The sequence below is a fragment of the Gopherus evgoodei genome, chromosome 3 (genome assembly GCF_007399415.2).
Source record: "Gopherus evgoodei ecotype Sinaloan lineage chromosome 3, rGopEvg1_v1.p, whole genome shotgun sequence".
NCBI lineage: Eukaryota > Metazoa > Chordata > Testudines > Testudinidae > Gopherus > Gopherus evgoodei.
In genome coordinates this window covers 199277382-199292307 of record NC_044324.1, presented here as the reverse complement: position 1 = coordinate 199292307, position 14926 = coordinate 199277382, and the positions used below count along the sequence as shown (strand labels likewise).

At 45.2% G+C, this 14926-nt stretch overlaps 1 protein-coding gene across 9 annotated transcripts in view; it reads left to right on the top strand.

Moving 5' to 3' along the window:
• CCDC88A (coiled-coil domain containing 88A) overlaps window positions 1-14926 on the top strand; it is a 356902-nt gene that overhangs the window by 138063 nt on the left and 203913 nt on the right. For all 9 annotated transcript variants that reach the window (XM_030557801.1, XM_030557800.1, XM_030557794.1 and 6 more), the window contains one exon: window positions 10443-10612. In XM_030557801.1, coding sequence (XP_030413661.1) covers window positions 10443-10612 — 170 coding nt within the window. The remainder of the gene's footprint in view (window positions 1-10442; window positions 10613-14926) is intronic.

Here is a 14926-nt window from a genome sequence, read left to right as displayed (position 1 = left end):
TCTTATTTTGATAGAGAGCCTAGAGTAATGGGGCTCCAATCTTGTTTGGGAACCTCAGGCGCTAGCACAATACTATTAACAAAAACAACAAATAATAAAGCTTTTGCAATCATAGCACCTTTCATCTGAAAATCTTAAATTGTTTTACAATATTAATCAATTTTGCCCCATATATCCTGGAGAGATAGGTAAGTATTAATACCCCATTTTACAGTTGAGGAAGAAGACAAAAGAGAGATTAGGCTCCTACTTACAAAAATCTTGCATTTAAAGTTAGGTGGTTTTTCAACTGCTTGTGTACATATATTTTCCACTTTAATTCCTTCACCTTAGGTGTGTGTGTGCCCCATACACTTGAGCTGGGGACTTGATTAGCTGTACCTCTGGAGGTGACACATGCACCCTGTGTCCTGATGCCTCCATCAGAGGGCTGAAAGGGCATGGCTGCTTCAGCCCTCTCACAGTTCCTTCTTACTGCCTATGACTACAAAGTCAAGCCTCACAGCTCACTGTTGTCAGCACTTATCAGCACTTCTTTTGTACATAGTTACACAGAGAGTTAATGCATGACAAGACAGGATGTAATTCTACAGTGTAGTAGCCTGCCACACGCTAAGGACATGTCTACAGTACAAAGTTAAGTCAACTTAATTTTACAGAATCATAGAAGATTATGGTTGGAAGAGACATCAGGAGGTCATCTAGTCTAAACCCCTGCTCAAGGTAGGACCAACATGAACTAAATCATCCCAGCCAGGGCTTTGTCAAGCTGGGCCTTAAAAACCTCTAAGGATGGAGATTGGAATGGGTTACCTGGGGAGGAGGTACAGTGCTCCATCAGCCTCCTAGTCAAATAGTGTTTCCTAATATCCAACGTAGACCTTTCCCACTGCAACTTGAGAACACTGCTTCTTGTTCTGTCATCTGCCGCCATTGAGAACAGCTGTGCTCCATCCCCTTTGGAATCCCCCTTCAGGTAGTTGAAGGCTGCTATCAAATCCCCCCTCACTCTTCTCTTCTGCAGACTAAACAAGTTCAGTTCCCTCAGCTTCTCCTCGTAAGTCATGTGCCCCAGCCCCCTTATCATTTTTGTTGCCCTCCGCTGGACTCTCTCCAATTTGTCCACATCCTTTCTGTAGTGGGGGACCCAAAACTGGACGCAGTACTCCAGATGTGGCCTCACCAGTGCCGAATAGAGGGGAATAATCACTTCCCTCAATCTGCTGGCAGTGCTCCTACTAATGCAGCCCAATATGCCGTTAGCCTTCTTGGCAACAAGGGCACACTGCTGACTCATATCCAGCTTCTCATCCACTGTAATCCCCAGGTCCTTTTCTGCAGAACTGCTCCTTAGCCAGTTGGTCCCCATCCTGTAGCAGTGCATGAGATTCTTCCTTCCTAAGTGCAGGACTCGGTACTTGTCGATGATGAACCTCATCAGATTTCTTTTAGCCCAATCCTCCAATTTGTCTAGGTCACTCTGGACCCTATCCCTATCCTCCAGTGTATCTACCTCTTACCCCAGCTTAATTTAAGTCGACATGTAACCGCTGGAGTAATTAAGTTGATTGGGCTTGCCCAAACCACGCTCTTTGTCTTGGTGGAGTGCATCCTCTCTAGCAGCGCTTGCATGAATGCAGAGAGCAGTGAACCATGGGTAGCTATCCCTCAGTGCAACTAACCTTAGGGTTTTTTGGGAAAGGCTTTCAATGCCTTGTGGGACCAAAACATTGTCTCAGGTTAGAATGGGAACATGGCTTTAACCTCCCATGATGCAGTGTCCTCTTTCCCTTTCTCCCTACCCTGATATCAGTGGCAAACAACCCATACTTTTTCATGCCTGTTTTCGAAAGCCTGGCTTAGCCACATGTACATCATAGCCCAAGAAGTATAAACCCTGCTCAGCTGTGCTCTCTTGTGAGCATGCAAATGCCTTATACCATATCCTACAGTATTTCCGGAGCTGAGACATGAGCTGCTGCATGGAACGTTGCGATTTCCTTCAAGCAGCCCTGTTGCAAGCCATAGAATGAAACAATTCCCAGTTGCTGCTAGCAGTTGCACAGCAGCTGAACACGGTGGAACTCCATTTCTGGTCCCAGGAAAAAAGCACTGACTGGTGGGATTGCATCATTATGTAGTTATGGGATGATGAACAATGGCTGCAGAACTTTCAAATGTGGAAGGCCACTCTGCAGGAACTTTGTGCAGAGCTTTCCCGAGCCCTGAAGCGTAGCAATACTAAAGCTGCTCTGAGAGCGGAGAAGTGAGTGATGATTGCCTTGTGGAAGCTAGCAATGCCGGACTGCTACTGGTCGGTGTGGAATCCATTTGGAGTTGGTAAATCCACTGTGGGAGCTGTTGTGATCCAAGTTTGCAGGGCCATTAATTGACTTCTGCTAAGTAGAGTAGTGACTCTGGGAAATGTGCAAGATATAGTGGATGGTTTTGCTGCAATGGGGTTCCCTAACTGCGGTGGGCAATATATGACATGCATATCCCTATCTTGGCACCAGACCACCTAGCCAAAAAGAACATAAACTGAAAGGGATACCTCTCAATGGTGTTGCAAGTGCTGGTGGATCACAGGGAGCATTTCATGTGCATCAACGTGGGATGGCCAGGAAAGGTGCATGATGTGTGCATCTTTAGGATCACAGGTCTGATCATGAAGCTGCAATCAGGGACTTTCTTTCTAGATTGCAAAATAACCATTGATGATGTAGAAATGCCAATGTGATCCTTGGAGACTCAGCATCATCCTTGCTCCCATGGCTCATGAAACCATACACTGACCACCTGGAGTAGTTCAACAGTAGGCTGAGCAATTGCAGAATGGTGGTGGAATGTGCCTTTAGACATTTAAAGAGTCACTGGCGCAGTTGGCTTACTAGGTTAGACCTCAGTGAAAGCAATATCCCCATTGTTATCGCTGCCTGCTGTGGGATCCATAATATCTGTGCTGTGAAGGGAGAGAAGTTCCCACAGGGGTGGGGTATGAAGATGATAGGCTGGCAGCTAATTTTGAGCAGCCAGATACCAGGGCAATAAGAAGAGCCCAGCTAAGAGCTCTGCCTTTCCAGGAGACTTTGAAAACCTGTTTCAGTAATGAGCCACAGTAATGTGTGCCACTTCCCTCTGCTGTGCCTTCCCATAGCATCCCCTCCATTGCATCAGTTTCCCTGTACCTCCCCTTTCACCCACCAAATCCCTATGCTTAGAATAGAGTATTTCATTATTGAAACATTGACTTTAATTGCACGAACAAAGGAACTGAAAGACCTGGAAAATAGTTTAATCTTGAGCAAACTGTTTGATAAAATTGGGAGGGGAGAAACCAAGTCAGCTTGTCTGTGTAAGCACAGAAGTCTTGCCTATCAAAGGTCTTCGAAGGACTGCCATTTGCTCTTAGTACCCTCCCCAGGTGTTGAATAGAAGGGATACTGCACATCTCCCCCACACACCCTTCCTGGAAGTTTCGGGGAGGGAGATTTTGGAATAAGGTGATGTTTGCAGGCTGTTCTGCAGGGGCTGCAGAGGGAGTCTAGCCTCAAGCTGTTTTTCTTAAAGCTCAGTCAGATGCCTCAACATATCTGATTGATCCTTCATAATCCTCAGCATCTCATCTTGTATGGAACATTCATGCTCCAAGGATACTCTTGCTCTCCATGTCCATGTTCAGTTTTTCAGACAATGAAATCTTCCAGGCTCTTAGCTCTGAATCAGCTGTCCCAGAGGTATTAATTATCCCATTGAACATGTTATCACCAGTGTTCCCTCTAATTTTTTACGTCTATGTGTGGAATAAATTTTGTTATTTGCACCAATATTGAGGTGATGTGTGACACATCACCTTCATCTTGGTGCACATAACAAAATTAATGTGGTGGGGTGGGGCCGAGGGGTTCAGAGTGTGGGAGGGAAATTGGCTGTGGCAAAGTGTGGGAGGATGAGGGCTCTGGCTGAGGATGTGGGCTCTGAGGTGGGGCTGGGAATGAGGGGTTTAGTGTGTGGGAGGTGGCTCAGGGTTGGAGCAGAGGGTGGTGGTGCAGAGGCTGCAGTCTCTGGGGTGGGGACAAGGATGAGAGGTTTGGGGTGCGGAACAGGGCTCAGGGCTGGGGCAGAGGGTTGGGGTGCAGTGAGGGGGTGGGCTCTGGGGTGGGATCAGGGATGAGAGGTTTGAGATGCAGGCTGCTCCAGGGCTGCTGTGGGAAGAGATGATACATCCCAGCCCTCTCTCACCACAGCAGCTTGGGGCTGGGGGAGAGTCGCCTCTCCCCAACTGTGGCAGCTCTGGCAGGGCTGCGTTGGGCCAAGGGAGGGGCTCTTCTCCCTGGTAGCTCCAGCAGGTCTGGGCCGGGCCAAGGGAAGGGCTTTTCTCCTCTGGCCGAGGCAGGTCCGCGCTGGAGCCGGCGGGGAAGGACGCCTCTCCCTCAGCTGTGGCAGGTTATGCAAGGTTTAACAGGCAGCTGCGCAGCCATGCAGCTTAGAGGGAATTTAGGTCATCACACATTCTTTTTCTGTCTTCTAATCTGTGAAAGTCTCTCCAACAGTGTGGAGGAAATGCTAAAGGCCAAGCTTTCTACTGTAAGGCATGCAAAGCACAAGGCAACCATTGTCAGTGCATACCCAAGTACAAAGTTGCTGTTTTAAAATCACACTCCTTATTACACTGAATTGGAAGCCAGAACATAATCAGTATCCCTAGCTATTCAATAAACTAGTTTGCTGTTCCAGCCATGATGACTATGGCCCAGTGGTATGGGTAATGGGCCTTGTGCTGCAACTTGTGGGCAACCCATGTCGGGCACACAAGTGGGCAGATGAGGAATGCCCCCTCCCCTTCACAGTGTGGATGGTGCTTGGAGACTGGGGACCAGTGTTAAGCTTCCCAAACTGTGGTCTTTGTCCATGGTGGCTCCGCGGGGGAGGGGGTTGTGGCCACGAGAGAACCTAGGAACCCTCCCCCTCACCCCCTTTAACACTGCTGATAGTGGTTGACTTGGGCTTGCGGATTCCAAGGTCAAGCAGATCCCTGCCATCCAAATCACAGGCATGTTAGGGAAAACGGGGTTGAGGTAAATGGAAATCACCATGGGTGGGGGATCACATGCTCTGTTTGCAGTACAGGCATTTAGAATATCAGGGTTGGAAGGGACCTCAGGAGGTCACCTAGTCCAACCCCCTGCTCAAAGCAGGACCAATCCCCAACTAAATCAAAATGTAATGAAATGTAATGAAAACTTCCACAATCTCCCCTAGGTGACCCTATGGGTTATCAGTCTCCTGAGGGTAACAGGGGTAGCAAGGGAGCAGATGCTGCAAGCATCTGGGTAAAGACCTGGTTCTTATGCTGCTATGCTGTGTACTGGAATGGCATGGGAAAGTGTCCTACTGAGGTGGAAGAAATAAGACAATTCTCCCCAGAAACCTTCTGCAAATGATAGCAAAGATGAAAGTTTCCTGGAGATCTCCATGGAAGGCATAGACAGTCTTTTCTGGGGGCACCCTCTGTGAAGTTGGAGCGGACACTGGGAAGCAGATACCTACTGCGTCTCACTTTTTCTTCACATTAAACATAAAATGTAAGAGCGTATAACCCCTAGAATTTGATTGGAATTGCATACTCACCATTTATGCCTTTATACTTACACACAACTATTTCAAATTTGATGATAATATATATCTCCAGATCAGTGGCACTGCTATGGGCACCCGCATGGCCCCACAATATGCCAATATCTTTATGGCCGACCTGGAACAACGCTTCCTCAGCTCTCGTCCACTCACGCCCTTTCTCTACCTACGCTACATTGATGACATCTTCATCATCTGGACCCATGGGAAGAAGACTCTGGAAAAATTCCACCACGATTTCAACAGCTTCCACCCCACCATCAACCTCAGCCTGGACCAATCTACACGGGAGGTCCACTTTCTTGACACCACGGTGCAAATAAGTGATGGTCACATTAACACCACCCTATATCGAAAACCTACCGACCGCTATGCCTACCTTCATGCCTCCAGCTTCCATCCCGGGCACATCACACGATCCATTGTCTACAGCCAAGCACTGAGGTACAACCGCATCTGCTCTAACCTCTCAGACAGAGACCAACACCTACAAAATCTCCACCAAGCATTCTCAAAACTACAATACCCGCACGAGGAAATAAGGAAACAGATCAACAGAGCCAGACGTGTACCCAGAAGCCTCCTACTGCAAGACAAACCCAAGAAAGAAACCAACAGGACTCCACTGGCCATCACATACAGCCCCCAGCTAAAACCCCTCCAACGCATCATCAAGGATCTACAACCCATCCTGGACAATGATCCCACACTTTCACAGGGCTTGGGTGGCAGGCCAGTCCTTGCCCACAGACAACCTGCCAACCTGAAACATATTCTCACCAGTAACTGCACACCGCACCATAATAACTCTAGCTCAGGAACCAATCCATGCAGCAAACCTCGATGCCAACTCTGCCCACATATCTACACCAGCGACACCATCACAGGACCTAACCAGATCAGCCACACCATCACTGGTTCGTTCACCTGCACATCCACCAATGTAATATACGCCATCATATGCCAGCAATGCCCCTCTGCTATGTACATCGGCCAAACTGGACAGTCTCTACGGAAAAGAATAAATGGACACAAATCAGACATTAGGAATGGCAATATACAAAAACCTGTAGGAGAGCACTTCAACCTCCCTGGCCACACTATAGCAGACCTTAAGGTGGCCATCCTGCAGCAAAAGACTTCAGGACCAGACTTCAAAGAGAAACTGCTGAGCTTCAGTTCATCTGCAAATTTGACACCATCAGCTCAGGACTGAACAAAGACTGTGAATGGCTTGCCAATTACAGAACCAGTTTCTCCTCTCTTGGTTTTCACACCTCAACTGCTAGAACAGGGCCTCATCCTCCCTGATTGAACTGACCTCGTTATCTCTAGCTTGCTTGCTAGTATATATATACCTGCCCCTGGAAATTTCCATTACATGCATCTGAGGAAGTGGGTATTCACCCACGAAAGCTCATGCTCCAAAACATCTGTTAGTCTATAAGGTGCCACAGGATTCTTTGCTGCTTTTACAGATCCAGACTAACATGGCTACCCCTCTGATACTCACCAGAGATGCCTTCCCCGGCATCACACTCAGCCATTATGCTATCTTGCGACGAGGTGGACTGCTCTGGGGTTAAAAATAGCTCCTGACTCTCAGGGAGAATGGATCCCCAGCTTGCCTGTCTCCCATTCTCCTCCTCCTCCTCTGCCTCATCCACAATGCCCTCCTTGTTGTTGCCTGAGGAGACCCGGGACTCAGACTCCTGTGAGGTAACCACGCTGCATTGGGGGTAGTGGTGGGGTCGCCTACGAGAACTGCATGCAGCTCATTGTAGACATGGCATGTCTGTGGTGTAGAACCAGAATGAATATTTATGTCCCTTGTTTTCTGGTACACTTGCCGAAGTTCTTTGATTTTCACACAGCACTGCTGTATGTCCCTGGAGTAGCTCTTTTCCACCATACCCCGCAAAATCTTTAGTAGATGTCGACATTTCTATGGCTGGATTGGAGCTGTGCCTGCACAAACTATTCTCTCCACAGACCAATAAAGTCCACCACCTTATTGTACTGTCCACCACCTGTGTACTTCAGACTGGAGAGCATTTGGGGCATTGAGTCGCCATGACAAGCTGGGCTTCCGAGCTTTCCATGTTGATCAAACAGGAAATGGGAATTCAAAAATTCCGAGGGCTTTAAAGGGGAGGGGCTGTTTCCTGTGTACCCGACTGCTGTGCAGTGAAGTTGAAAATTATCACCAGAGTGGTCACAGCGGAGCATTGTGGGACACCTGCTGGTGGCTGATACATTCCATTTACATAGTGCTGCATCTATACTGCCTCTCTGTCGACCCATCAACATCGAATTAAGCGCTATGCCTCTTGCGGAAGTGGAGTAATTAAGTTGACATAACAGTCGAGTTAGGTTGGCAGAAGGGACCTGGTAGTGTAAACACATACATTACTAGGTTGACGTAAGGCTGCTTCTGTCGACCTACGTTTGTAGTGTAGACCAGGTCTAAGTCAGTGGCACTCAACCTTTCCAGGCTATTGTACCCTTTCAGGGGTCTGATTTGTCTTGCATAGCCTCAAGTTACATGTCACTTAAAAACTACTTGTTTACAAAATCAGACATAAAAATTCAAAATGTCACAGCACAGTATTATTGAAAAATTGCATACTTTCTCATACCATAAAACTATAAAATAGATCAATTGGAATATAAATTATATTTAGAGCAGTATAAACAAGTCATGTCTATCTGAAATTTTAGTTTATACTGACTTTGCTAGTGTTTTTTATGTAGCCTGCTGTAAAACTAGACATATCTAGATGAGTTGATGTACCCCCGGAAGACCTCTGTGTACCCTCAAAGGTACCCTTACCTCTGGTTCAGAACCATTGGTCCAAGTCACCATGTGGGGCATGCTACCTCACTAAAAGTTTTGCAGCGCACTTTGACATACTGCTACTTAGTGCACATACAGCAACATAAAGTTTGTGTTTATGAACACTTAGACCATGGCAAACTGGGGTGTGACTCTACCCTTCAGTAACCTGCTGCAGTCTCACTGTCCATATGCACCCTGCTGACACATGTTAACAGACCATTAATGCGCTCTGAACTAGTCCCATTTCAAAGAGGACTGTTAACACACATCAACAGGATGCACACAGACTGTTATACCATGGCAGACTACTGCAGTTTAGTTTCACACCCTATCTTGTCATGGTCTAATTGTTCCTCAAAGTACCCAGTACCATTATCTTCTGCACCGTCTCTAGCAGTTTAGTTTCCATTAGTACTAATGACTCTGGTACTGGTAATTTTGGTCAACAAGATCATCCCCACTGACTTTCTTTGCAAGACCAGCACTAACAGGGTCATTACAGATGAAGCTTCCCACCTCACAGTCAGTACCATCCTACCCAGTACCATATTGGTATTGTCTACACCTCCTATATAATAGCTAGAGACTTGGTGGTTTTGTCCCTCCCTGACTCTCTACTGTTCTCTCATCTGAGTCAGGGAGCATCAGGGAAGATCTTACCCAAATACACACTTACAGACAATTCTTATTAACTAAATTAAAATGTATTAAAAAAGAAAAGAGAGAGTGAGTATTGGTTAAAAGATCCTTATACCTAGAGACTTGAATAAATTGTCAGTTTCATAGTAGAGATGGTGAGCTTTATAGTTGCAAAGAGTTCTTTCAGACTTAGTCCACAAGTTCAGTCCAATTAAACTTGGATGTAAGTGTCATTGTCTATATTTCTCTTTGAAGGTTGCAGTAAACTGTTTATGACCTGCTTAATGGATAATTACTTTGTTAATTGATGCAACCAGTTAGCTGTGTATACATAGGAAATAGGTAATTCTACTTCAAAGCAACTATTCTTCACCCAGCAGATCAACCTGTTGAGATATATATAATATCAAGTTGATCTGCTGGGTGAAGAATAGTTGCTTTGAAGTAGAATTACCTATTTCCTATGTATACACAGGTAACTGGTTGCATTAATTAGCATAAGGTAATTATCCATTAAGCAGGTCATAAACAGTTTACTGCAACCTTCAAAGAGAAATATAGACAATGACACTATTACAGCTAAGTTTAATCTAAATGTTAATATTCCCGTTTGACCTCTGAATCAATAGCTATAGTAATAGAGAGGAACTATCTGTTTACATCAGTGGTGGGCAACCCGTGGGACACAGGTTGCCCACCATTGATTTACATGGTTAAAAACTAACAACACATGAAAACACATACCATTAGTATTACCTCTAATTCTCTAACAATACAGGTTTGCATTTCAAAACTCTAGTCTATTTAACATAGCTGTGATACCTATTTGTAAGGAATAGCCTTAATTAGCATTTACATACTTCTCTAACATGACTTTAATGGTTGAATTTGGGTCATTTAGCCTGCAAGTTGCTTAAGCCTTTTTGGCCCAGTGTCACAGCTCCCAAATAAATAAACTGATTTTCAAAAGTGCTGAGAACTTGCTGTTCTCAGTAAAGTCAATAGAAACTGTTGGGTAGTGAACATTTTTGAGAATCAGGCCTCTTACTTGGTACTTAAATATGAGACTAGAAGTCTAAATTTAAGTTTCTGTTTTTGAAAATCTTATTATTTGACTTGCCAGAAGTCACAAAGGAGGTCTGGGGCAGAACTAGGAATTGAACCTAGTGTTCCTGATTCCAACTTGTTCGTTTACAAGACCATATTAGTTTAGTTCTTGTATCATTTCAATTTTTGACTTACTGTGCCTATAAAAGTTAATTGTTACTTTTTGACATATAAACAGCCATCTGAAGTGCTTATATGCTTGTTGTGTTTTATTTCTTAGACTATTGTAGAGCTTTCTGAAGAACGGGACTGTCTTCATTTTCTACCTCATGCATCAGCAGCACAATCACCTTGTGGATCTCCAGGCATTAAACGCACTGAAAGCAGACAGCACTTGTCAGTGGAGCTGGCAGATGCTAAAGCAAAGATAAGAAGACTTAGGCAGGAGCTGTAAGTACATATTGATTGGGAATGAATCTCAATATGAGAATTGGGTTCTTGGGTCTTACAATATTGCTGACCTCACACAATACAGTACTCTCTAGGCCAATTGTCCAGTTTTCAATATGAAACTGTAGTTTCAAATGCATTTTGGAGCTATTACTATTACAAAGAGAAGAACATTTCTAGAGTGTGAGAATTTTACTCTAACAGCCATAGGCGCCAATTCTGTGGGTGCTCCAGGGCTGGAGCACCCATGGGGAAAAGTTGGGTGCGGTACACCAATTGGCAGGTCTCCGACCCGGCCTCCCCCCCCTCCCCCAGCTCACCTCTGCTTCTGCTCCACCTCGGCCTCTTCCCCGAGCAGGTGCTGTGTCCTGCTTCTTCCTGCTCTCTCCCAGCATTTGCATCGTCGTGAACAGCAAGCCTCGGAGGGAGAGGGGAGGAGGAGGAACGCAGCATGCTTGGGGAAGAGGCAAGGCTGGGGTGGGGATTTGGGGTGGGGTCCAGTAGGGGCGGGGTGGTGGAATTTGGCTGAGACTGGGGAGGCCCGCTGTAGTTTCAGATGTGTGTTAGTGTGTATACTCTTTCTCTTACTGTATGTTGATAATTCCTTTGATGTTTTAGCTATGAACATATCGACAGAACAATGGGTTGAACGTTTGAGTATGTTGTGGTTAGTTTGTGTCATTATGATGATGTAAAATGATTGTGAAGTGCTCATAAAAGTATACTATGGAACTTCCTCAGGATTCGCGTACTTAGGAACTCCTTGCAGGTTTGGGATATACTTGACCAGTCTTGAGTTGCCATGCAGTTCAGTGACTTACGTTGAACCTGTGGTGCCTAGTTGGTGTAATTGAGCCAATTCACACTCTCAATCGTCAGATAATGTAAATGCTTGTCTGTATGAGAAGTTAGTGTACAGCAAGGTAGGATGTGAATTTACAGCACAGTAGCTGCAACCTCACTAACTCCCTATGCGTAAATTCTTACAGCATCTTTGTGTGCTTTACCGTAGGCTTGGTAAGCCAGTCAAATAATGTTGTTCATCCGTTATTTGACCCCTCCCTTGTATCCTAAGCCAACAACTTGCTGATAATATAAAAAGTTCTGGACGATTGACAGTGTTGTGACATCACATCTCTATAGAAGTCCCTCTCTCCCTGCTCTGTTTCTGCTCCTTTTCCTGCTTATGAGTTGATGATTTTTGCTGCGGGGTGGAATGGCCACCTGCCTCCCTTATGTGATCTGGGAGCCTATAAGGGTCCTGGGGAGGAGAGGGCAGCATGCCCAAAAGCATTTTGATTGACTGGAATCATCTGGAACAGCAGCAGTTAGAAACAGAACTGAATGGCTACTGGTTGACTGAAATACAAGAAATACTTCATAATCTGGAGAACATTCCAGAAGTAATGAGACATTAATAACAGTACACAGAGCTCTGTGTGGCTTGAAAGCTTCTCTCTTTCACTAACAGAAGTTGGTCCAATAAAAGATTCTACCTCACCCACCAGTGACATAATAAATTATGCAGAGTTGGAGAAAGCCAAAATCATTTGCATGGAAATTTTTTACTTGACGGGAAAGTGGAAAAACTATTCCAACTATGTGGAAGTTCTTTTTTCTGAGTTTGATTCAGCCTGTAACTTCATAGTGGCTGTTGCAAATTTTAAAAGATATACAAATGAACAAACAGTTCTGACCGAGGCAGCAAATTATAAAGCAAGAATCAGCTCATTCAGTCATAAAACAATATGGAGTGCAGTCCTAGCAGCTGAATTAAAATATTTTGCTCTTCCATCATGGTGGAAAGGGTTGTGTCCTCATTGCATTCTAGCTACAAAGTGGTAGAAATTCTTTTCACAATTTTGTGCACTGCTGCTTGTGCAGAACGAAATTGGTCGGTTTGTGGAATCATTCGTTCAAAGCCAGAAATAGACTGAAGACCTTCACTACTGGGAATCTAGTGACCATGCATCATAATTTAAGACTGGTGAAGAAATGACAGATGACTCAGTAGTCATCAGACAAAGAGCAAGAAGGACATACTGATAAGGATGACAAAGATATAGATGAAGCAATTGAAGCTGATAAAGAAAAAGAAGATAATAAAAAGCAAGCTGCATGAAGAGTTGGCTTGCTGCCTACCTAGTAATTTAAAAATTACTTTTCTTTTTTTCTTTTGTAACTGTTCAGTTTTGAATGTTTGCATTTAAATGCTTACCTGACGTCTAAAAAAGGTAGTAATAATTCTTTCCTTTTTTAGAACCTCCATTTCAATGTGTTTAATATTTTTTACACATTTAAGTACTTGATTTTTGTAACTAGGCTAAGCCTATTGAAGGCCATAAAAATTTACTCTTTTGTTACAGTTGTTACTGTTCTAATAATAGTGCTTTAAAATATTTGACCATTTTTGTCATTATTTGACCATATTTGACCAATGTTCGATTAGTCAATTAACCAGTTATTTTGGACTGGTCAAATGCCCAACCGTACTTTAGCTTAGTATGCTTATAAGTATACTTAACTAAAATGCCTCAATGCACTTTTAGTGCACAGTAAACATGTCCACGTAAGGAGTTAGTGTGGAGTAGCTAGTGTGTCATAAATTCGCACTCTAGCTTGCTGAGCACTAACTCCTCTGTGAAGACAAGCCCTAATTCAGCATTGCCTTTCAGTTTACACAGTACACAAGGAGGAGAGGGATAGCTCAGTGGTTTGAGCATTGGCCTGATAAACCCATGGTTGTAAGTTCAGTCTTTGAGGGGGCCATTTAGGGATCTAGGGCAAAAATCTGTTTGGGGGTTGGTCCTGCTTTCAGCAGGGAGTTGGACTAGATGACCTCGTGAGATCCCTTCCAACCCTGATATTCTATGATTATTTCAGGTGCAAACACCAGTGTTCTTCCCCATCTGTCTTCTTCTCCATTACTACTCTATCAATGGTATGTGCCTTACTGTGCTTTAAATGTGTCTTTTTATAGATGTAATCTTATGTGGGAATATATTTGCCTCAATAATTGAGGCAGTAGAGAAAAGGCAGGGTGAAGCAGAGAGCTGTGGGCTCTGAGCCGGTCAGGACTTTAAAAAAGATTGTTTTTATTCGAGTGATTGCTTATATGCATTTCAATAGGTGTGTATGATCGTCAGAAGGTTTTTCCTCTAGCGGTACCTGTCAGGTCAGCTGTGGAGACCACTGGAGTGATGCCTTCATGGCAGTGTATATAGGTCCCAGCCAACATGCTATCTGCTCAGTTCCTTCTTACTGTCAGTGATGGTCGTTGGAGCAGCTCAGTCTCTTGCATTTGCAAGTGGCTACCTAGTGGTTCCCTTTTCTTATTTGTAAATAGTTTAATTGAGTTGTAGTAACAGTAGTTGTATAGTAGTTTATAGTTAGTTAAGCTTACTCTGGGGGGGGGGGCGGGCTACTTTTCCCCAGGCACCGCGGCATGCCTCAGGATTTAAGGCATGTGAGAGGTGTGCGAAACCTATGCCTAGAGGCTATCCCCGTGCACCTTGTCTTAAGTGCCTAGAAGGTCATCGGACAGACAAGTTCCCAATTTTCAGGAACTTTAGGCCCAGGACTAAAAGAGAGCAGGACTATTGTTTAAAGCTCCTCCTGATGGAGTCAGCCCTCCGCCATCAGCTGGTACCGGAAACAGCACCGGCATCATGGGTATGCAACACCCAGGCCTTGGTGTGGAATGCCCTGGCACCCAGGAAAGACTCCTCCAAGGAGCATCAGCACTGCTTCCTGACTCATAAGGCCAACTCTAGCAGGCAGTACCACTCACAGTCCCGAGTGCCACATAAGAAAAAGAAGGCGGACAGGACCCTGCCCCACCCTCCCGACCCCCTCCTCCATTAAGAAGCTGCAAGGGAATTCCAGTGGGATGCATCTTGTGGCAGGACACCCACAGCCTGGCTCTCAAGACATGACTCCATTGACTCCTGCCCCAACTGAAGGTCTGTCGAGTCCAGTATTGGTGGACTCCCTGACTCGGGAGGATTTGGAGGATGAGCTTGACCCTGCCTCCATGCCGGGTAACTACAAGGCAGCATGGGACGTTATTGCCATCATGGCACAGTCCTTGGTCCTGGAGATGTGAGCTCCAGCACCGATGTAGACGCAGGCTCAAGTTCAAGCATTGTCAGCGGTACCTACAACAGCATCTATGATGACGACGCATGTGGCACCATTTCCAGCACCCTTCATGGCACCAATGGCAGCACTGCCCCCCCATTCATTATCAGGGCAAGCCCATGATGTTTCGGCACCACTCCCCATCACCCCAGTACAGCTCCCTGGCACTGTCGG